Source organism: Aythya fuligula, chromosome 14 (genome assembly GCF_009819795.1).
Source record: "Aythya fuligula isolate bAytFul2 chromosome 14, bAytFul2.pri, whole genome shotgun sequence".
NCBI lineage: Eukaryota > Metazoa > Chordata > Aves > Anseriformes > Anatidae > Aythya > Aythya fuligula.
In genome coordinates, this window is record NC_045572.1 from 9,072,538 (window position 1) to 9,095,057 (window position 22,520).

The 22,520-nt window shown below is 38.0% G+C and overlaps 1 protein-coding gene across 6 annotated transcripts in view; it reads left to right on the forward strand.

Moving 5' to 3' along the window:
* The window catches only part of LOC116494673 (ankyrin repeat and KH domain-containing protein 1-like), a 112,971-nt gene that overhangs the window by 72,261 nt on the left and 18,190 nt on the right, over positions 1–22,520 (forward strand). For 5 of the 6 annotated variants that reach the window (XM_032196654.1, XM_032196649.1, XM_032196650.1 and 2 more), the window contains 13 exons: positions 2,380–3,123; positions 10,793–10,938; positions 11,086–11,197; positions 11,957–12,102; positions 13,532–13,674; positions 14,407–14,620; positions 15,891–16,066; positions 16,748–16,910; positions 17,853–17,948; positions 18,222–18,338; positions 19,420–19,594; positions 19,994–20,447; positions 20,909–20,986. In XM_032196654.1, the coding sequence (XP_032052545.1) occupies positions 2,380–3,123; positions 10,793–10,938; positions 11,086–11,197; positions 11,957–12,102; positions 13,532–13,674; positions 14,407–14,620; positions 15,891–16,066; positions 16,748–16,910; positions 17,853–17,948; positions 18,222–18,338; positions 19,420–19,594; positions 19,994–20,447; positions 20,909–20,986 (2,764 nt within the window). The remainder of the gene's footprint in view (positions 1–2,379; positions 3,124–10,792; positions 10,939–11,085; positions 11,198–11,956; positions 12,103–13,531; positions 13,675–14,406; positions 14,621–15,890; positions 16,067–16,747; positions 16,911–17,852; positions 17,949–18,221; positions 18,339–19,419; positions 19,595–19,993; positions 20,448–20,908; positions 20,987–22,520) is intronic. The other variant, XM_032196653.1, reaches the window with a different exon arrangement.

Consider the following 22,520-nt stretch of genomic DNA (forward strand, 5'->3'; position numbering starts at 1 on the left):
AAAAAAAAATCTGAATTTTCAGTGCTAACTCCAAATCTGAGGCGCTGTTTGGACAATCTGATTCCCATTGTGAGACCAGCCTTGTCCTCTTTAATCAGTACAGACTAGAAACACCAGATCTTTGTACAAGCCTACTTGGTCTCTGTAGTTTCTCCTGTGTTCTTAGAGAACTTTTCTGATGACAACCAGGCTTGTGTTTTCCCCAGGTGGTAATTAGTTGAGGGGGGACATTGATAATTTATTATTTGGGGACTTCTTGAACTGCAATTTTTCTTTCCTATGGAGTGATGGAGGCTGTCCAAAACTGTCAAAAGTCATGAGAACACTTTGTGATACGATGAAGATGGTATAGTACTCTTAGGAACAAAAATAAACAGAGCAGCATGAAGTGTTACTGTTTTAACTACATCTTAAATTATGTTTACTAAAACATAAAAAGAGCAGCCTAGTTTCAAAGCACCAACTGACTTTTTTTTTACTGATTTCTAACAAAGATGTAGAAAAACATTTTTCAGATTTTTGGTGAATAAATACATTTTCAATCGTGGTCTCCAAAACTTAAATTATATTTTAACTGTATGAATTAATTCACAGTTTTTAAAATGAAAGGGTAACTGTAGACTTTAGATATGCTACGAAGTCAATTAGCCAACAGCTTATAACAGCCTTGAGCTAAGCATCCAGTAGTATACCAGCCAGTACAAAGGAAGTCATTACTAAACTTTAATCAAGTTCCCTATTCTTTTCACAGAAATCATCTTGGTAATTAGGGACAGAACAGCAGAAATGTTTTGAGTAGGAGTTCAGCTGGAAGTACTGATCTTTCAGTGTATGGCAGGGATATAAAGTAGCTAAGCTAGAGAAGAAGCTTGGTTAAGGGTGTCTGTCTTGATGTAGCTACGGTTTTACAGCTTGTGGGTATGGTGGTAAATTTCCTGGGGCTATTAAGATTTTTGTTGTTCCCTTTAAATTTAGTTAGGTTTTGTTTTCAGTCCTGGGAATCTTTTCGGGGAAAGTATCCAGCATAGAGTTGGTTCAACTCTTACTTTTTTTTTTTATTTTTTTTGAGAGAAAATTCTCACGCTTATTTGCTTCTTGAATTAGTACCTTAACAAAAATAACAATCTGGAAGTGCAGTGTGTGTGTTGCCCGTTTGGACTGCAGTGTAAAATGAAATCACTTGTAAATTAGTATTTTGGTGAAGGAAGACCCAGAGAGAAATAAATTAGTGTTTTGGGGAACTTAAACCTTCCAGAGCTAGTGGCTTATATAGAATTTAGTTCTAGCATCCAAACTTTCACTTAATTGTGTTATGTTCAGGTAGCTTTATTAATCCATAGATGAAATTGCATAATTTCAGTTCCCTTTTTAATGCTGAGATGTGAGTGCTCTGTAAGTGTTCAAGTTCTGTTTCTTTAAAGCTACATATATTGCTGCTTAGATATGGTAAATGAGTGTTACTGCAGAAAAGTAATCAAGCTAGAACATTTGATCAAGCTAAAACCTTTTACATTTGTCGTTAGAATTTCTTAAAGTGAAGTACTAATTACAATTTAAGCACTTCATAGATTTATATTAGCAAGAACTGGCTGAGGCTTTCACACATGGCTTTCAGGACTGTGCTGCTTGAAGGCAGTGCGTTGGGAGTTTTCACAGAAGCTGTGCTCAGGCATAGTGTGTCGTGCTGGATCGAAGATTTTCAAGTCTTAATAGTGAGCAGAATGGCTAATTTGTTACCAGAGAGAGGGAGGCAAGCAAGACGTTAATTTTCTCTCAGAACTGGTAAAGGGGTGCCAAAGCTTGAAAATATATATTTGTATATATTGAGCTTGCACTGGCAGGATTCTTTTGTAATGTAAAGGTAGGATGCTATAGCACTTGGATAAACCATATATAATGATCCACAAAATACTGATCTCACTGTAGTTAGTTTTCTCTCAAATATGGAGAACTTTTGCTTGCAACCTCGCTGTTGGAATTAGCTTCTAGAAAATAGTTTAATTTGCTCTGCACACCCAAGCGACTTTGAGAACTTAGTAAATTATTTAAATTGCCTTGCTCTTGCTGATTTCCCTTCCAAGATGCATTGTTGTGGGTATCAGAAATCATAAAGGTTCCTTATTCCTTAAGGTTAAAATAGTGGTGTTCAAGGGTGTATTAGGATTGATATTTAAAATTCCAGCATTTGCTTTGTCCTTTCTGTCTTAACGTGGAGTGTAGGGTTTACCTTTTTATGATTTGACAGATGTGCAGTGTTAGTTGTAAAGACTTTTATTTATTTATTTTTATTTTTTTATTTTTATTTTTTTTGGTGGGTGAGAGGGGAGGTATGGGGTATCTTCAGCATGGCATTTTTTCAAACATTTTTCATGTGCTTAGGTGCATCCAAGCAGAAGTCAAGTTCCCTGCAGGTAGCAGATAAGGACCTACTGCCACCTTTTCACCCATACCAGCCTTTGGAATGCATAGTAGAAGAGACTGAAGGCAAGCTGAATGAACTTGGACAGAGAATTAGTGCTATTGAAAAAGCACAACTTAAATCATTGGAATTAATTCAAGGTGAACCTTTAAATAAAGATAAGATTGAAGAACTTAAAAAGAACAGAGAAGAACAAGTACAGAAGAAGAAGAAAATATTGAAGGAGCTACAGAAGGTGGAAAGGCAGTTGCAGATGAAAACACAACAGCAGTTTACCAAAGAATATTTGGAGACCAAAGGTCAGACAGACACACCACTTCCCCTGCAGCAGCAGTGCCCACTTACAGGGGTCTTCCCAGAAGTGGAAGCTGATAAGGGTCTGCCAGAGGATAACTTTTCAGGGTTACCTCAGGTTGACACAATTTTGTCAAAAGATGATGAGCAACAACAGTCACCACCACCTGCTGAACAAATAGATTTTGTCCCTATCCAGCCTTTGCCAGCACTGCAATGTAATTTTTCTGGTAATTTAGGCTATAATGGGACAGAGTCTCTTGAACTTCAGAAAGCAATAGGTAATCAGCAGAATATAGGACAGCAGCAGCAAATTGCTGGGCAGGGACTGTTAGTTCAAGAACCAGACGGATTAATGGTTGCCACTCCAGCACAGACGCTTACCGACACTCTTGATGACCTAATAGCAGGTGGGTTAAGAAATATACCTCTTTTTGCATTAATTTGTGTGCTCAGTTTCCCTTTCTCTCCTTCCCTCCAAAAATATCTTGGGCTTTTCCAGTTTGGGAATACTTGCTCATGCATAAAGTTCCTGATTAATCTATTAATTTTAACATTGATTTCCGATTCTAATGTGAGACTTTAAAAAAAAAAAAAAAAAAAAGTCTTTTTCCAAACCACAAAACATCTTGTACTGGTGCCCTGTTTGTTTATTTTTTTTAGACCTTTCGGCCTTTTTTTTTTTTTTCTGTGCTACTTTAAAGCTACTTCAAAAAGCCTAATCATGAGTTATTTATAGTGCCCACTAGGAGATCTGAGAATGTGACAGCTTTTTTTTGTCTTCTGTAGAATTTTCCGTATAGGCTTATACCACAGAGGATATATTTAGTGTACTAGTCATCTCCAGAAAAATACAAACGATTGTCACTTGTATTGACAAATGTATCCCTCTCCATTCTGCTGGAAATGTTGCTACAGTTTGAACGCAATCTGGAATCCGTGCACAGCCATTGAGTTCTGTAATGGCTTGTGTTTTCGGAGTACATTTTAAACTGGGATCATTACACGGGAATATCTGCTTGTTAGATGTAACATGGCAAAAAAAACAGTCCTGTTATCTGGATGAAAAGAAAAAAAAAAACAAAAGCACTCTTCCATTTGTTAATAACTACATGGAGCAGAATTGAAGGTCCCGCCCTGTGCGTTTTGTGAGTTCTGGTGTGGAGCAAATAGGTATCGTTTTCGTTGACTTCATTGCATACATTTTACTAGGATTTGCGTTTACTGCTGGAGGTACAGAATCACAGAAAAGTTCGGATTGGAAGAGGGGGCCTTAAGGATCATCTTAATTCCACCCCCACCCTGTTGTGCAATTCCACCAGACCAAGTTTCTTAATTCCACCCCCACCCTGTCCCAACTCCCACCAGGCCAAGTTTCTCAAAGCCCCATCCAACCTTAAATGCTCACAGGGATGGGGCATCCACAGCTTCTCAGGGCAGCCTATGCCAGTGCCTCACCACCCTCTGAGTGAAGAATTTCTTCCTAATATCTAATCTAAATTTACCATTTTTTAGTTCTACATGTATGCAGGGCATAGCCAATGTTGATTGGTCATTTTTTTTTTTTTTTAATTCAGTGTTTTTCAGCTTTTCTTTGCACCTTGTCTGCCCTTAAGCCCTTATTTTCCTGTCTTTTTTATTTTTCCTTTTCATAGTCACTGCCTTCTCCTCTGAAGTTCATTTCAAGGTTTTAGAAATGTGTGGTAAGACTTGCTAGCAGTTTCTGTGAACTTTCAGAATGGTAATTGCCACAATTGAGCTCATGCATGTCAAGGCTAACTACAACTTTGCAGCCTTGCCTGGAAACCACAGTAGATCAAATAGCTGTGGTGTTTTGTATCAGCTGCCTTTAGCTATGTAGTTTTAATTCAATGAAATCTTCTTGTGTTTTTTTTGAGTATCAGGCGTTGTGCAATATACTCAGCTAACTTGAAAGCAAAAATGCAATTGGATTGTTCTCAAAGCGTTACTCAAGATTTGAAACTGCGGTGTGCAAGGAGGAAATTTTGGATGTATAATGCAAAGCAACCAACAACAACTTCGTGTTTGCAATAGTTACTGTGCAGAGTTGACCATCTGGCACAAAACCATGTGGTGTACAACTCTTAAAGGTTAGCAGCTATGCATTATATTCAAAATCCTCGGTGCACACAGACCAAAAACTTGTTACAGTCATCTGAGTCAGCTCCACTAATTTTGTTTCAGATGCATTACTACCAAAATACTTCTAAGTGACTTGTCAATGATATTGGCATTGTGCCCTGTGACAAAATCTACCTTGTTTTTTCATTTCCAGATAGCATAAGAAAATGAAATATACTTCACTGTATGCTCGGGGAGTTGGGGGGGGGAGGGGGAAATATTGATCAGGAAAATAAATTTTTATCTTAAAAAAACAAACAAAAACAACACACAACTTTGAATAGAAATAGTTTGACTCAAGGACCTTTAACAGTAGATGTGCTAGTTCCTGTTGTTTCATTTTCAGATCTGTTTACTGCTTTTGCGAAGTAAATCTCATTTCAAAAACTATGTGCAGATAGAGCACACTTCTAAAAATGATTAGATGCAGTGTGCTTACAGATGCACATCAAGGAAACCTTAACTATCCTAATTCCAGATGCTCCTGCAAAAAAATACTGATGTTGCTTTACGTAAATTCATAAATTTGTTTTAAAAACAAAACGTCAGGAGATATTTAGATTGTTTTACACAGTATGGATTTTTTTTTAAATGAGCAAAAACTATGTGTAAATCATAGTCCTCCTAAACTCAAGTGTGTGTTTATTTAAAAACAATGTAAATCTACCTAATCTTACATGTAATTCTTTGATCTGTATTTAAAACAAACCTGATCATTTTCCACAAATTTGTTGATTAGTTGTTAATTTTGTAAAGCAATTTTGAGCAGAAAACATGATGAAAACTGTGTGCGTACTATAGATGCTGGTTAAAATTGTTAAAGGGGTGGGTGTCTGGGAAGTCTGTCTCCATGAGAAGACTCCTGTTCTCCCTCTGACTGAGGATTTAGTGTGCCTGTGAGATACCTCCCTTGATTACAGTGCCACTGGTGGAACTACGTTAAAGGTGGTGAGTGACACTTGATTTAGAAGAGGTGTGAACATTTTTATTTCTGTTGAGTATCCAGTTTGTATCAAGTCTACTTTAGAAGAACAGAAAGTTCAAATCAGCTTTTTGTGCCCTCTGCACTGAAATGACATATTGTTGCTCTTATCAGTGGTAATATAAAAAAAAAAAAAAAAAGGCAAACTTCTCAAAGCTTCAGGTCTGGCTATTTGTTTATAGGGAAGGACATAGATTTCTACAAAACCCCAAATCTTCCTTTTGCTAAGTAACTTTGTTTGACAACCTACACAGAGTATTTCTCTTGTCAGCTAATAGAATAGCTACTAAGGGCTGAGATGAGTGATGGTAAGGTACAAGGTATTGAAAAGTAACAGGTAATTGCTGGTAGATGTTTATACCTGAGTCTCCTCATTCATAAAGCTGATCAGCCTGCACCTGAGCTATGCAGAACTGAGCCATATTTGGGAAGTCAGGTAAAACCTAAAAATAAAGCAACTCTTCGTGTCTCTTCATGTTTGGTTATAATGGAAATTCAGATATGCTGAAGTAAAAACTTTACAACTAATTTCTAATTCTATCTTTGAAGGTGTGATCTTTAGTCAACATTTTAATTGGGTCTGCAGAAGAGATATATGAATGTAGCACAGTTTAGAGTGGGAAAACAATAATTTGGATCACATCTTCCAGTATAAGAGCCCATTTTTGACTTAATTTTCATTACTTGGTACAATTTTTTTAAAAAGCATCTTGCCTTGCATTGTTGGAGTTTCATTGCTGTGCACATTGCACATTTGCCTTAGTAAATTTCTTAGGTGGCAGTAGCTGAATTGATGCTTTCTTGCTTTTTATTTGTCTATTGAAGATGAAGGATTTTCTTTTGCTACTACATTTGCTCTGTAGCTAGAATATTCATGATTCCTGCTTGTACTGAGCTGTGGTTCTTTTTTGGGGGGATAGCATGCTTCGTTTGAGATATCATACTATCTGCCTCTCCTCCTGGGAGTTCTGGTTTGTATACTTACATTCCAGATGTTTTAAGACACTTTATTAAATTTTATTTGGTTCTGAAATTCTGGTTGTGGTTGGTTATCCAGAACTGGATTTTTTTTTAGCATAACTATTTTAAAGGTGTGAAATCTGGTATATTATTTTTAGGATTGCATTTTGGAGTAGTACAGTTTACTAGAATAATGTGGAGTGAGAATTGTGATTCATAGAATGAGACGCTGCAATATACAGAAGAATTGTTCTCTTTGTCCTGCAAACACCAGTCCCTTTGAGGAAAGCAGAGCTGAAATACGAGTCCCCTGCTCATGACTTTACATGTTCGTGGCATAACAATTATTATGCATATTCTCCTTCAGACTACAGCTGTGGTCACCTCTAAAAGGTGTTTGCTTAAGTTTGTGCCAACACCTTGAGTCATAGCAAGATGAAATACGAAGTTCTTCCTTTTTTTTTTTTTTTTTTTACTCATGCTCCTTGTGATTTACTTATTTTTCCATAACTTTGGGAAATTGTCATCCATGTTTATTTGAGAATAAACAAAGGCTTCACCCTGGTGCAAAGGAAGTCTCTTTGGAAAATTGTATGCCCTTCTTAAAACGTGGGGAAAATGGATTTTGACATTGTCATTTAAGGATTGGACCTAGTAGAAATAAGTTTTTGGTTTAAATTTAAGTCTACAGAAGCATCCAAAACCTTTGTCATGAAATAAGCGTTTTATCATGATCTGAGGTCCATATTGTGAAAATTGATTTTAACTTATTCTTTAATCAATGCCTGGCTATCGTGGTTCATGGGCATTCTTTCACGTGGAAAGATGAAACAGTTGCTCGGTAGGAAGCAAGCTGCATTTTGAAAAGCTTTGTCTTAAAGATTAAAGCAACACGTTTTTCAAGTCCATCAGAAATTCCGGAGTGAGGCTTGACGCTTGGAGTCCCTGGAAGTGATCTTCCCTTTGATCACTTGTTTTGTATTCTCCAAGCAGTCTTTCCCCTCGAAGCAACGTGATTCACCTCTTTCCCTCACGCTGCTGTACTCCTACAGGTGTCCTTGTAGGACTCCCGATTGCTGAGACACGAGGAATTGCTGTGAGCTGCATCGGGTGTGGTGTTGCTACTACTTCAGAAGACTGTACTCTAGCTGTTGGTATTGGAAATACAACTTGCTAAAAATCAGTCATTTGGAATTTATCCTCAATTTCCCTCTGGTCCTTCAGGCAGACGATGGGGTTCTTGCAGAGGTCTGACAGAGCTGGGCCTGGCCAGGGACGGGGATGGAGAGGTGCTTCTGCCCTTCCTAGGAAGGGTTGTTAAGATGCCTTGGAGACTTTGTTGCGAGATGATGCTTGGAGTTAAAAATCTCTATATTCTGTAACCTTTCTAATTCCCTGAACTGAAACATCTGCGTGAAACTGGAGGCAGAAGTTCTCAGATGGGTTTTACTTCGCAGAGCACAAAGCACGCTGGCGAGTCCCTTAGGCTGATCTGAAGCCTGACAGCCATTCTAAGGAAGTAAAAAATACACTTCAGGGAAAAAGAAACCCTGCCGTTTTGTTGACACAGCAGTTAAGAGGAAAGGATTAATCACTGCATAATGTAGGACTCCTGTTAGATGGTATTTTAAAGAAGAGGTTGGGGTGTCAGTAATGTGCAGGGTTTGTGTTTTGCTGCCTGTGGTGCTTTCTCTCACACTTGACGTTCTTACTGTGTAAGCAAAATGCTTAAAGCACGCTCATATCTCAAACACGTGATGAAAATCTAAAGTATGCAGGAAATAGTGTGATGCTTCCAGTTACGGTTGTGAAATACAGAGAATTGGGTGAATCTCACAGCGACATTAAATGCATTTCATTAACAAATCTTAAAGTGGCTCAAGTGGAGTCCCTCCACATGCACCTACTTTGTATGTCTCACATGCATATGTTTTTAGATGCCATCTGTAGCTGCAAGACATGAAAGCATTGAGTCAGTATCTTGATTTAAAGTAAAATCAGTCCTTAACGGGGTGATTCGGTGTTCCGTGTTTTAGAAGGAATAATCTTTAGAAATCCAGGTAATATCTTGCACTCCAGTGCTTTGAGGGAGAAAATAATTGTAGTGCACGAATTCTCATCTGCTGCTCTAAGCAGTAATCTGTAGGAAGCAGATGAAGTGTGGCAACTTGGAAACCTCAAAGGCAAACCTGGTTTGTTCGGGAAAGTTGTAAAGGGAAGCAGAGCTGGGAATGTAGGTAGAATATCTTGCTGCTGAAATGTTGTGGCTGAATGTTAATGCTTGTTTGTGACCATGGACCAAGGAGAACGCTTTTATTAAAGTAGCATTTAAAATTACAGTGGAAAATGGTAACTTCCTGCAGATTGTGTTACCCCTACCCCCATGCATTCATGCTTTCTCTCTTTCTGAACACGGGTGAACTGAGCTATCTACAACCTACTCCAGTCTGCATTTCCTTGTCACATGCAGTTGTATGTGGATAGGCTTCATGAGTGGTATTAGAAGCCACATGGAGGATTTTTCTAAGACTTTTCTACCTACACTATTTTTATATGAATAATTATGGATATGCAAGAGGAATCATGAAGGCTGAACTATTTAATCATGATTATTGGGAGAATTTTGCAAAAGTTCCTCTAACAATACACGGATGTGAGTTTATCCTTCATGTCCCCTTGCCACTTGAAATGTTTGAGCAGAAGCAGGTAACTGCACTGCGTATTTCTTACCTGCAGTTGTTAATGTTTTCCATTAGTTGTTTGCTCCGGGAATACTCCAAAGCAGTATTTATATTGGAATAAGTAAAGCTAATGAAATATTGCATCTAAAGAGGCTGTGCAGTATAGAAACTTGGTATTCCTGCAGCACAAGTTACTTGTCAAATACAGATGTTACGTTAATATGACTGTAAAGTGTAAGTGAAGTGCACTAGTGCATTAGACCTTCCTGACAAGAAATCCCAGCTGAGAGCCTTGATTTGAGTTCCCCTTGTAGTCCCAAAGCTGGAAAAAACAGGGGAACCTTGAAGAAAATAGGGAGGCTTGTAGCTTCTATGGCTTTTGTAGTCTTTTAGCTGAGAAAATAAGGAAAGAGAGGCAGGTGGCCAGACATTTTCACTGTGTTACAGAGGCAGGCTAGGGTCTGGAGCATGCAATACGTATCCGTGGGGATATTTCTTTGCTTGTTCTGTTAAAGCTTTTCAGCCCTTATATTTAAAACTAGTCGAATAAAAACCAAGTCTCAGTTACCAGTTTCTTAAGTTGTTAAGAAAAAAAATGAGGAAAGAAAGTTGCGCTACCGACCTACTTCTGTCCCTGAGCTGAGAAGCGCCTTCAGGATGAAGTCTTTTAAAGGCTGTGACCAATCCTAATCCTAAGGAGAACACAGTCTGCAGTTTTCAGCTTTCTTATTCCCTATTCCCCCTTCTGTCTTTCAGCCTTTCTGGGTTGTTACAGCCCTTCATGGGTTGTAGATAACTCATGTAACTTTTGGGTTATTATAACACGATTGAAGGTGTAAGTCACTGTCACTTGTCTTGCTTTGGAAACCTCCTCTGGTGTCTAGATGTGCTCTAACCTTTACGTGAAAAACTTTTTAATTCCAGATTTATACTTTATTTCTGAACATTGGGTTTGTATTTTAGTGATTAAATTCACCTGTGGTTAAATCTAGTATATGATTGATCTCTAAAGTTGACAGTTGCAATTAAAAAAATAACTAAATGTTATAACTTATAATATTTACAGTCTAATTCATAAAATTATTTTTCTAAATTAACACAGTTTGGAGATAATACATTTATTATTGAACTCCTGGAAAGCTCCTTTACGTGAAACACCAACTTGTTTGTTGTTAGGAACCCTTAATTTGTTTTTTTTTTTTTTTTTTCCACTTCTGTTTTGATACTAGACTGTTGCGGTTTTACAGGACTAAATTTCTCATACAAAATGTAGAATTTCGAAGAATGACTTCATGATCTGTTGTTACGTTTCAGCTGTGAATAGCAGAGTGCCCAGTGGCTCCACCAGCTCCTTGCACACTACGGAATCCCCTACACCTGAACCCTGCTCGCAGACATCCAGTAACGTGGCGTCACAGTCGGTGCTCCCTATGTATCCTTCAGTTGACATTGATGCTCATGTGAGTAATGCCAACGAGGCTCGAGTGCTTTTCCTTTCTGAGAAATTCGGAAAAGACACTTTTTAATCTAGTACTGTCAAAAATGCTGAAGCTCTCTTAAAATATTTGTAATTTTTGACTGTCGTCTTTTCTTGCCCACCTGTGCAGACTGAAAGCAATCACGACACTGCTCTGACCCTTGCATGTGCGGGAGGTCATGAAGAACTTGTTTCTGTGCTAATTGCACGGGGTGCCAATATTGAACACAGAGACAAGAAGGGTAAGCTACGATATCAAAAGTTTGACCTTGAGCTACAACTTGAAACTTGGTGTTCCAAATAGGAATTTGGGATTCCTTGCTTCAGAAAATAGCCAGGGGTTGCAAAAATAATGAATTGCATTCTGGTGCTTCACGTAGAAATATTGACTATGTAAATCAAGAGACGTCGTATGGCATTCCGTCCTTATTTTTAAAAGAAGTGCATCTATCTGAATTGGCATATTAGGCAAATTTCTGAAATATGAAGCACTTTTATCATGATTCACTCTTAACAAAAGACCTTAGTGTCCTAGATAGAGCAGCTAATTGGGGTAAATATCAAATCTTGGATGACAAAGGTAATGTTTTGATTGTGGATAATGTCAGGTTGCGAATCACGTCATTCCTAATAAACAAATTAAGCAAAATCTCAAATCTCTTGGAGCTGAGAGAACAAAAACATCCCACTCCCCAGAGCTGGCACTGGCCACTGGAAATAACCAGTGTGCACAGTGCTGATTTGTTCACCGGTTGGAATGATACTAAATAAGAATTAAGTAGAAAGAGGTGACTTGCCTAGAGGCATGAATTGGTCAGAAGTTAATCCAGAATGATCAGTGCAATATTGTTCAGATTTATTTATTTATTTATTTGAAGAGCCTTTAAACATATTTGGGGTTAGGTCTAGAAGTCTCAAATTGTCACTATGAATTTTGCATTTCTGCTTCTTACAGTTCTGAAATTCTCTAGGTTACTTCTAACATATTTTTTTGTTATTAGGTTTTACACCTTTGATCCTGGCTGCAACAGCTGGACATGTTGGTGTAGTGGAAATTCTTTTAGATAAAGGTGGCGATATAGAAGCACAATCTGAGCGCACAAAGGATACTCCACTTTCATTGGCATGCTCTGGTGGACGCCAAGAGGTACAGATATTTGTCATCCTTGAATTTTAATTCTTTTTTAAAATTTGTTTTCTGAATGGTGTTTTTTTGTTGGGGATGGTATAATGCATCTTCCATTTTTAAAAAAAGGTCTTTAAATTATATAAATGTGACTGGTTGTAGTCTTTCCGAAGAAGAAAGGGAATTTATTCTTTTTCCCCTTGGCTATTCCGGTTTTGTTACCTGTTATAACTCACGATCATTCTATCGATGTATCCCTAGAAGACAGGTAGTTTTGTGAAGGAGGTAGAGGCATTTAACTTCATTCACTGACCACTACCCTTATGAACCCTCCCTGCTCTCCAAACTTAAAAGTCTGTGCAGGCAGACAGGAACAGAAACTGGAATTTTGTGTTGGCAGTACGTGGTTTTACTACTAAATTGATAAATGCAGATACAATGCACAGCACATTCTCAATAGAAGGACACATTATACGAGTCTAATGATGTTTCAGTTCTCTCAGCTGTTTTATTTGGACTTCAGTAGGTTGTTTCTCTTCTTTTTTTAAACCCTTCCTACTTCAGCTGTAGTCAGACTAGCTTTGAATATACCATTGTAATGGCAAAGGATTCCATGCCAGGTACAAGAGTGGTAAGTTCTGAAATCTGTAAGGGCTAAAGGGACTGGACAAAATTGGAAAGTTTCCTCTTTGTCTTCCCAATCACAGTAAAAGTGGTGCTCTTAAATAAAATGAGGTATTAATGTAGCGTGTGATAGTATTGCTTATTAAACTACATGTCTCTTGTTCTTACCTTTTGTTTCGTTATGCCAGGATCTACCTGCCATGCTTCTGGCTTAGCAACTTGTGTAGAAGCTTTTTTACTGATCAGCTAGGCTATGGTACACCAGTGTGTAGTACTTCACCAGAAACATTTCAATTTTTTTCTCTTCTATTTCTCTTAAGCAGCTTCTGATCCAGAGAGTAGTTCTTCCTCATCCTTGTTCCATTAACATCAGTCTGATTTTTACTGTGTTTTATTGTAAAGACCATGTAACACAGTCAAACTTCTATCAAGTGTCATTTGAATTAAAGTTTTTGGGAGTTTCTGAAAGACGCTCAGCGTGAGACATTACAGGAGTTGAATGTACCCATTGTTTGCAAACTTAAATTCACAGGAAAAGCTTCACTTCAAAGCCTTGTAATATTTGATTAGGTAAAATAATCTTTCTGGCAGACAAGTGCTGTACTGTTACAATGCACGTGGATTATCAGATATAGTTGTTAGTTGGTAAGTCTGTACAGTGACATGGGAGGAAGGTAAAGATTCTACAGGAAAACCTCTATCTTCTATTGCTCACCTTTTGACAATAGACACTGGCAGCAGATGAGAAAGTTTGAGTGTGATAGCTATCATCCAAGGAAGTTAAAGGCCACATAAATACATCTTCTAATGTGTGGTGTTTTTTCAGGTCGTTGATTTGCTGTTGGCAAGGGGAGCAAATAAAGAGCATAGGAATGTGTCTGACTATACACCATTAAGCCTTGCTGCATCTGGTGGATATGTTAATATCATCAAGATTCTTCTCAGTGCTGGGGCAGAAATTAATTCAAGGTAACATACCTAAGATGAACTGCATCTAAGGCATATATTGAAATCTCTGGTACTTTCAGACCTCCTTGCAGCTTTTCTACACTACTGATGTTACAGTTTTTGTTCACATTTCCTTTTATTACCTTTTAAGTTGCCTTTAATTACCACAGACAAACTTCATCTCTATATAAATTTTAAGTGGTGATGTAGCTTGTAAACCTATTCCTTCACTCTTTTATTTTTTTTTTTCTGGGATCTAGAAGCCAAATTTCCAGTAGAGCCAGCCAAAGAACAAGGCAGCTTCATGTATTTGTTTGGAGACACTTTCTTCTGCAAAAGGAAGAGAATGTAGTTGTGTCTCTCAAGTTTCCTATTTATTAACTGTAGGAAAACTGATTTTTTTCTATCACTACAGAAATTTATGCTTCTAACACACGTGTAACTTTTCATGAATCAGATGTAGTCTTATTTATATGCTGTTTAATTCTTTTGTGTACTTCAGCCATCTAAACGTGTAAAAGCTGAAACAACTCTCACTTGTTTGTTAATTTTGGTAGTCTGTGGATGTAGTTAACTCTGCTGGTTTCTGATAATCAGTTCAGAATGGCTAGTATTTTAGGTGATTGTTTGCTTTTTTATATTTTAAATGTTTCGGTTTGGCTTCCAATGAAGCATCTTGTTCCTCTTAGATACACTTCCATTTTCCCAAGCGTTCATCCAGTTGTGGGAACTGTAGTGTTTCTTTCTCTTTAGGACTGGGAGTAAATTGGGTATTTCTCCTCTGATGTTGGCTGCTATGAATGGCCATGTACCTGCCGTGAAGCTGTTGCTTGATATGGGTTCTGATATTAACGCTCAGATCGAGACCAATCGCAATACAGCCCTCACCCTGGCCTGCTTCCAAGGCCGAGCAGAGGTGGTCAGTCTGCTCTTGGACAGGAAGGCCAATGTTGAGCACAGGGCAAAGGTAAGTGTGCGAATCACTTTTCTGTATCACTTATTTCTCATGAGTGTATTTCTAAGCAGTCATTTCTTCATGTTTTCCTATTACTTTTTGGGCATTCATCTCTGTTTTCAGTGGTTCAGTAGCAAATTAGCAATGAAAGGAGGTGGATGTTTGATCAGGTGTCTTTTTCTTTAAAGATATTTGAACACAGTGCTTGCTGATGAAAGATTAAATAATTTTTAGTAAATACTCCTTGCCCCTGCTGTGCAGGTTTAATTTACTGCAAATGAGAAATATACGAGGACTTATTTAAAGTTCTGAGATGTTTGCTTTTGATGTCTTGTTTAAAAATGCAAGCATTGATGAAGGTGCATTGTTTGTATTGGGGGTGAAAGCAGACTGGTTCTTCCAGCTTCATAATGTAGCTTAGATTTCCTCTTGCTCTCCAGTACTGGCGAACTTTTCAGGTGTAATGTTGGTGTGATATTCATCAGAAGATACTTCTACATCTGAGTGAAGTCTAGACAGGAAGAGAATCACAATGCTTACAGTGATTCTCATATACAACAGATCGCTTAATCCACGTGAACAGAAGTAGTGGAATCAAACCCTGTAAAACTAATCTAAAAATGTTGGTGCAGAACCCATGGTTTCAGTACTGTGACTTTCTGTGCCTCTGAAATAGGTCCCATGTGTTGGTACCCTGGGACAGCTTTGTATCTTGTGCCATAAAGCTTAAGGCTTGTGTGGACAGCCAGACTGATTTCCTAGCACAAAACATTTTTTGGTTAACTCTTATGACTGCTGAAATAATTGCCATCGGGCCAGCTTTTGGAATGACTGTGGCTGGAGAAAAGGGGATATGGATAAAAGCCAGCTCTCAAATGGTCAGTTGGCGTAAGTTGGCATTTAACAGTGTAGTCGGGCAACTGATTTGGCCCCAGAACAGTCGTGCTAAGGGAGGCTAGAGAAATTGGATAAAGCTAGTTTGGGGACATTTTTTGTAGAAATAATCATCTCAATTTGGATCTGTTCTGACTTTTTTCTTCAAGGTATGTTGTAAGCTTTGTTTTTGCTGTTGAGGTAGGTATCTGGCCGTACTTAATACAAACCCAGGCAAGCTCTTGACTAAACCAAATGGCAAGAGTTTTTTGAGAGACTGCTTCAAGTTAGGCTCTTTATATACAGCTAAGTAAACAAAAATCTGATTTCCACATGTAGAAAATCATGTATAGTTTACCCAAGTGTATTGTATGAGTTTCACATCATGTCATTCATTCTCTTTGCACAGACTGGTCTCACACCTCTGATGGAAGCTGCTTCAGGAGGATATGCAGAGGTTGGAAGGGTTCTCCTTGATAAGGGAGCAGATGTTAATGCTCCACCCGTGCCTTCCTCAAGAGATACAGCTTTAACAATTGCAGCAGATAAGGGTCACTACAAGTTCTGTGAGCTGTTGATTAATCGGTAAATTACTTCTCATTAGCAGCCTGTGTTCTGTAGCTATATTCCTCATGGCAAGGGTACTCTTGTTTACATTGCCTCATGCATCTGAGAGCAAATGGAATGGGAATCTTCAGAAGTAGGATGTTGCATCTGCTCCCTACTCTCCCATGTTATCCTAGAGTATCCTGCTACTCCAGTGTTAATTAAGCTAAGCAGACAGTTGGGACCACAGGTAAGCAAACAGTGTCTGATTTGGCAGCTCTGTTGGCTGTGTATTAATCCAGCAGTTCACACGTGATCATCGTCCCACTGTCACTTGTGGGGCAAAGCCTGGAAGTAGCTTGAGCTTTCAAGAGCATCCCTATATATAGCTAACATCTCAAGGGGCTGCTTTGCCCTCTGTTTAGTCACCATGTTAATGAAGAGGTAAAGGACCTTTGGTTGCTAGTTGCATAACCGTGGTGCAGTAGGCTACAAGAGGTGGGGGCTCATTGCTGGGAAATGAGTAAAGGAGTCTTAAATAATCCTTGTGTTACTGTGTTGTGACATAAACGGATGATTTCAGGGACACAATTTCTCTAGCCACTAGGTTTCAGTAATTAAAGTTTCATATCTAATCGTACTCTGCTCTTTCATTATCTTACTTCTGACTTCATTTTTATTCATGCTTTATTCCACTTGATTACACTTGTACTCTTTTAGAGGAGCGCATATTGATGTTCGTAACAAGAAAGGAAACACACCCCTTTGGTTGGCTGCTAATGGTGGTCACTATGATGTAGTCCAGTTGCTTGTGCAAGCAGGAGCAGATGTGGATGCAGCAGATAATCGGAAAATAACACCTCTTATGTCAGCATTTCGCAAGGTAGGACACCAACTGGATTCTGTGTTTCAGTGCAGTGTTTTCAAAACAATTTCTCATTTGGTCTTAAATCTAAATAGTTGGTTTTGGAAGAATCAACACACCAGAATTTCTGTTTTGATAAAATGCTTTAAAGTGATCGTAATTTTGTATTATTTACAACGATCTTCATTTTTTATGATTACTTTAATCATAATCTGTGAACCCTAGACCCTGTATGGAGAAGAGCTAAGATGTACTTCACACAGATCTAATTTATAAGAGATGAAATCTTTGTTCCATAAAGCATGTTAAATAACTGTGCTATAGCAGAACAATTCATTAACTGTAATTGTTTTATCTTTAATAAAATATCAAACAAGTCTGCAGCTTTTTTTTTTTTTTTTGACAAATGACAGTACTGAGAATTCTGCTTCTATCTCTCCGTTGCTTTCAAATAAATTCCGAGGCAACGGAGACTTTCTTTGTGGCTGCACAGTGTACCCCATCAAGTGGTGGATCCAGCAGCAAAAGAACGTTTGCCAGGATAATGTTCAGGTGGCTTAGTTCCCTGATCAGACTCACCTTGTAACTGGACAAATTGCATTCGCTCAGTGGAGTGACTGGCCAGAAAATGGACTAGAGGTGACAGCTGGGGGCAAAACAGGGTTCTGGCTGTTGAAAATGTGAACAGCTGGCTTTGCCCTCAAGCCCGGTTTGCTCATTGTATTTTAAAAAAAACAATTACTTGCAAGAGAGCTTGTCATTGCCACCATTACATACAAAAGTAAATGTACTGTCAACACTAAGCAAACTGTAACTGCCTTTCAGCCCAAATAGCAGTTTATCAGAAATGTTTTTGCAAATTTTGGTCTTCTGTACTGAACCAAGAGTATCAAATTCTTGTGTTGATGATGAATACTAACAATTTTATACCAGTGACTAGATTTTTCTTTGATATTCTAGGGGCATGTGAAAGTAGTTCAGTTCCTAGTGAAGGAAGTTAACCAGTTCCCATCGGACATTGAATGCATGCGATATATAGCAACAATAACTGACAAGGTGAGTTTGAGAACAAACCCTGTCCAGTATTTTCAGCAAAAATGTATGAGAAATTCTTAAATATTCAAAAACTGAATGTATGTTTGCTCATGTGCCTGTCTGATTCTGAGATCTTTGAACATTTTATTAATCCAGAATTTAAAATTGGTGTTTAGTGCCTTAATCTGTTGAAATAGTTTGTATGTTTATGAATACAGGGAATCTTGTGCTTTGTAGAGCAAGCCTGTCTCCTTAGTTTATTACATAGGTGGTAAGAAAAATTTTGTGTTCCAGGACCTGTTGAAAAAGTGTCACCAGTGTGTGGAGACGATTGTGAAAGCTAAAGACCAGCAGGCTGCAGAAGCGAATAAGAACGCGACTATATTGCTGAAGGAGCTAGACCTGGAAAAAGTGAGTTGAGAATTGCAGTTGTGTAGCCTAATTGCTGAAGTTATGTGTAAATCTATAGGCTGTATTTCCTCTTGGTGTTTCTTTGGGCAGTAGCTCTTCATGCTATAACTGTATTTGCTTTCCTTAAATGTAAAATATGTACTCAGGATGGCAGATCAGAACTGAATTTTGCTTTAGCCACTCCATTGTTATTTTTAGGAAAGCTTGGACTTGGTGATTGTTAGCTTAGGTAGTAGCTCTTTTGCATTACTTCAGCACGGCTGGTAAGTTTGAATAAGGGAGATTTTCAGTCCTGGTGGTGTGATACGTGGTATGTTGCATACAGTGTGAAATATAGTCCGTAGGTGTTGTAAGGACCTGTAATCAGGTTCGCAAAAGAGAGCGTGTCAGATGAGCTCAATGGAGTTGAGCAGATAGTGGGGAAAAGTCAAGTTCTTCCTCACTGAGAGTATTGATAAGTGTCCGGGAATAATGCAGAGGCTTCCGAAATACTCTTTAACAGGCTTTCTAATTGGAGGCTCTTAGAACTGCTGATGAACAGTTCATACTATTTCATTAGTGAGGGATGTCTTGGACAATTACATATTCATTTTTTTTTAAATCTTCTGAGATTGCTAACTTGTTAAACATCTATCAGTTGCTGTACAAAGCTACAGTATAGCGTAGCTGTGACTGACCCTATATACTAAAAATGTGATTAAAATGGAAAAATTATAGTAGTTTCTTCTGTAAAGTATTCTAGGATACTTTTGAGTCAAAGGTGGTAATCTCATCAGTATTTTTGCGACACTGTGAAATGTTTTTTTGAGAAAGGATAATGAGAGATTTTGCTGGCTTTCCAGTAAAATTGTTTTTATATCATCTCTTGTGTAGCTGCATTTTACTGACATTCTTTGGAAGCTTTTGAGACCAGCTAGTCCTGTTCCATGACGTCTGTCTAGACTCTGCATGATTACCGTCACATACTGAATCATTATGGTTCACCCTGCTCTCCTCTCCTTTCTCCCCAACTTCACTTTGTAGGAATTATAATTTAGTTTTTGTCATAATGTTTATATATAAATACTTTTTTCCTACATAGTCAAGAGAAGAAAGCAGAAAACAAGCCCTTGCTGCTAAAAGAGAGAAGAGAAAGGAAAAGAGAAAGAAGAAGAAAGAGGAACAAAAGAGAAAACAAGAAGAAGATGAAGAAAACAAACCTAAAGAAACTCTAGAACTTCAAGAAGATGATGATGAAGAAGAAAATGATGATGAAGGTAAAGAACAAGTGTTTCTGTGAACAATACAGTTGGGGTTGCCTGTTTTTTGCAGTTTGTTTTCTTTTTAAACCACCTAGTGGTTAAAAGTCAATCTGTTAGGAAGCTGTTTTTTTGGGTACTGTGACATTGTTGCATAGTTTCTGCCCTGGTTCTTACTCCTTCTGTCAGAAACTTGAGTGAGCAGTTGTCTGTGTTTTAGGTAAATCTGCTTTGTTCTTTTTTTTGGTCTCCTCCTATGTTCCCAAAGCTTTTACCTTCTTGGAGATTTTACAGCTGTATGTGGTGCAAATATACTGACAACTCATCAAAGAGCATAACTTCAGCTGGAGTATCTTCAGAGGCACTGATTCCTATGTTTTGTGATTTTTGACTGTATATCGAATCTTTTTCTTTCAGTGGAGCAAGAAGTTCCTATAGAGCCTCCTAGTGCAACTACGACGACTACAATTGGAATTTCTGCAACTTCAGCTACTTTCACAAATGCCTTTGGGAAAAAGAGAGCTAATGTGGTGACTACTCCCAGCACAAATAGAAAAAATAAGAAAAATAAAACAAAAGAGACTCCTCAGAATATGCAGATTATTTTGCCAGATCAGCATATATCTCTAGCACAGCAAAAAGCAGATAAAAATAAAATAAATGGAGAGCCAAGAGGTGGTGGTGCGAGTGGGAATAGTGATTCAGATAACTTGGATAGCACAGATTGCAATAGTGAAAGTAGCAGTGGAGGTAAAAGCCAGGAGTTGAACTTCACAATGGATACAAATTCCTCTGAGCGGCGCTATGCCTCGTTGCTTATCCCTTCTCAGGAAGAAAAAACGAGCGCTTCAGCTTCAAAAACACCAACAAGGTGAGACTTTCTTGTTGCTTCCCTGTTGTTTCACCATGTTTTACCTATGCCAATGTAAATTTTTCTGTAGCTCAGGCCCTACGCCATTTGGTACATTCCCATAATCTTAAGATTGTTTGCTTTCCTGTTAAATCACTCTGTCAAGTTTGATTGCAGCCTTGTTAGAACACTAAAGATAAAATTTTTGATATTGCTGACTAGTTTTTAATACTACTTTGTGTGGTGGTTGTACCTGGCCAGACCCAGTACACTTTGTCAGAACAGCCAGTTTTCTCTGCGCTGTTTTAAATACCTGTGCTAAATTGGTAACTTCATTTGAATAGATTTTAGAGTAAATACACTGGGAATTTAAAAAATAAAAGCCAGCCTTTCTCATAATCTAGTTACAAGGGTTAGTTACCTCTTGATTGTTTTCTGGTTTCATCATTAACTCATTTGAATTGCAATCTCTTTGTTTTAAGGAGGGAAGACGTTGAGGACTCTGAGCATTTCAACTGTCAGGTTGATGGCCAGTTTGACTTAACCTTGTCGAGCCAGAGGTAAGAGTCAAAAGAACTCAGGGAATGTCTAAGGGCCATGTGAATGGTTTGGAAGATTGAGTTGCCAGTGAATGAGCTAATAACTAACCTTTATAAGACCAGGTTCTGAATAGGGTCGTTGGTTTGAATCAAAAAGCTCTAAATTTGTTATCTTTGTAAAAAGTTCCACTCTAACTTGGACATGTAAGTAGTACAAGTCTGATCTTGTATATTTTTTTCCCTCGGCATTAAGTGAGGTAGAGGGGTTACAGGGGTCAATCTTTAGGACACCTGTCTAAAAACCCAACTTCAATAACAATGCAAACATGGGATCAAAAAACACAGCAAGCAAAAATGCAGTTGCCAGACTGATTGAGGCACTTGGCTGAGAAGTTGGGCTCTCAGCTTTTTTTCTTTTTCCCTTCAGGATTAAAATTAGGTGCAGAATTGAGTGGATTTGTCAGCCCTTGGGGTTGTGGGAAGGGAGAACGTCTCTAACGTTCTAAACCAGTATTAGAAATTGGTTTCTGCCTATGTTCTGTTTTATGAATATAAACTGATTCTGCCTTGAACCTTTTGTCCAAGATCTACAAAAGGCTTTGAATATTGTACACTGAAGCAGGATTAACTAAATGTGTACTTCTAACTCCTTATATTGAAGAAAGGAGTGGTGCTTCTGTTAGAATTACACTTAAGAAACCAAAACAACAAAACAAGACAGTATATAAATTAAAATGAAGCTAGGATGTTTAACTTCTGCAGGTGCTCTTTGGCTCTTGCACCGGGCAGACTTTTTCTGAAAAAATGTCTTAAGTTTTTTCTCTTCCTGAATTCTTTTTCTCTTGGGTCATAGACAAGTCTGACAGTGCTGTTATAATTCAAATATTTTCCACTTGTGCTGTAGATTTGCTTGGCCGAATCAGTTAAGTTTAGTCTTATAACTATGACACACAAAATTTTATAACTTTTTAAAATTTTTATAAGACTTACAAGATTTTAGAGATCACCTGTGTTTCAGTGCTGCAGATGAACTTGTGAGCCACCAGAACCGCTTCTTTCACCTTCATGTAGATCAGTTAGCCTACAAGAGTTTATCTGTCCTTCTTTCCCTTTTTCTCTCTCATCCAAACTTTGCACTGTTCATATCACTAGGCTGCTGTTGCAGTTTTAGTACAGCTAATGTTTGCATACATGCTTTCAAATTGACTTTACTGGGAGTTAAATATCCTAAAATACCTGTGCCCTGGTTACCCTTTCATAAAATGGGGTCTTGAAGGTGTAAAAACACTTATCCAATATTTTACTACTTTCTGGGCAATCTGTAATAATAAGAGATGAAAATTGGAGACATTTTCAAGTACCTAGTAAGAAAGCAACATTATTCTTGAAGTACCTTTTATTAAAAAGCTATTCAAAAAAGAGAACACATAATCAGGGTGTACCTTAAGTGGTTGTGTACCACCTGTAATAAACTATTTTATAGATGATGTCCTTAGTACTTCTGGTATTAATTCGTTCAGTTTAGTGCCTCCACTTCTTGAAGAAAGGGTAGAGG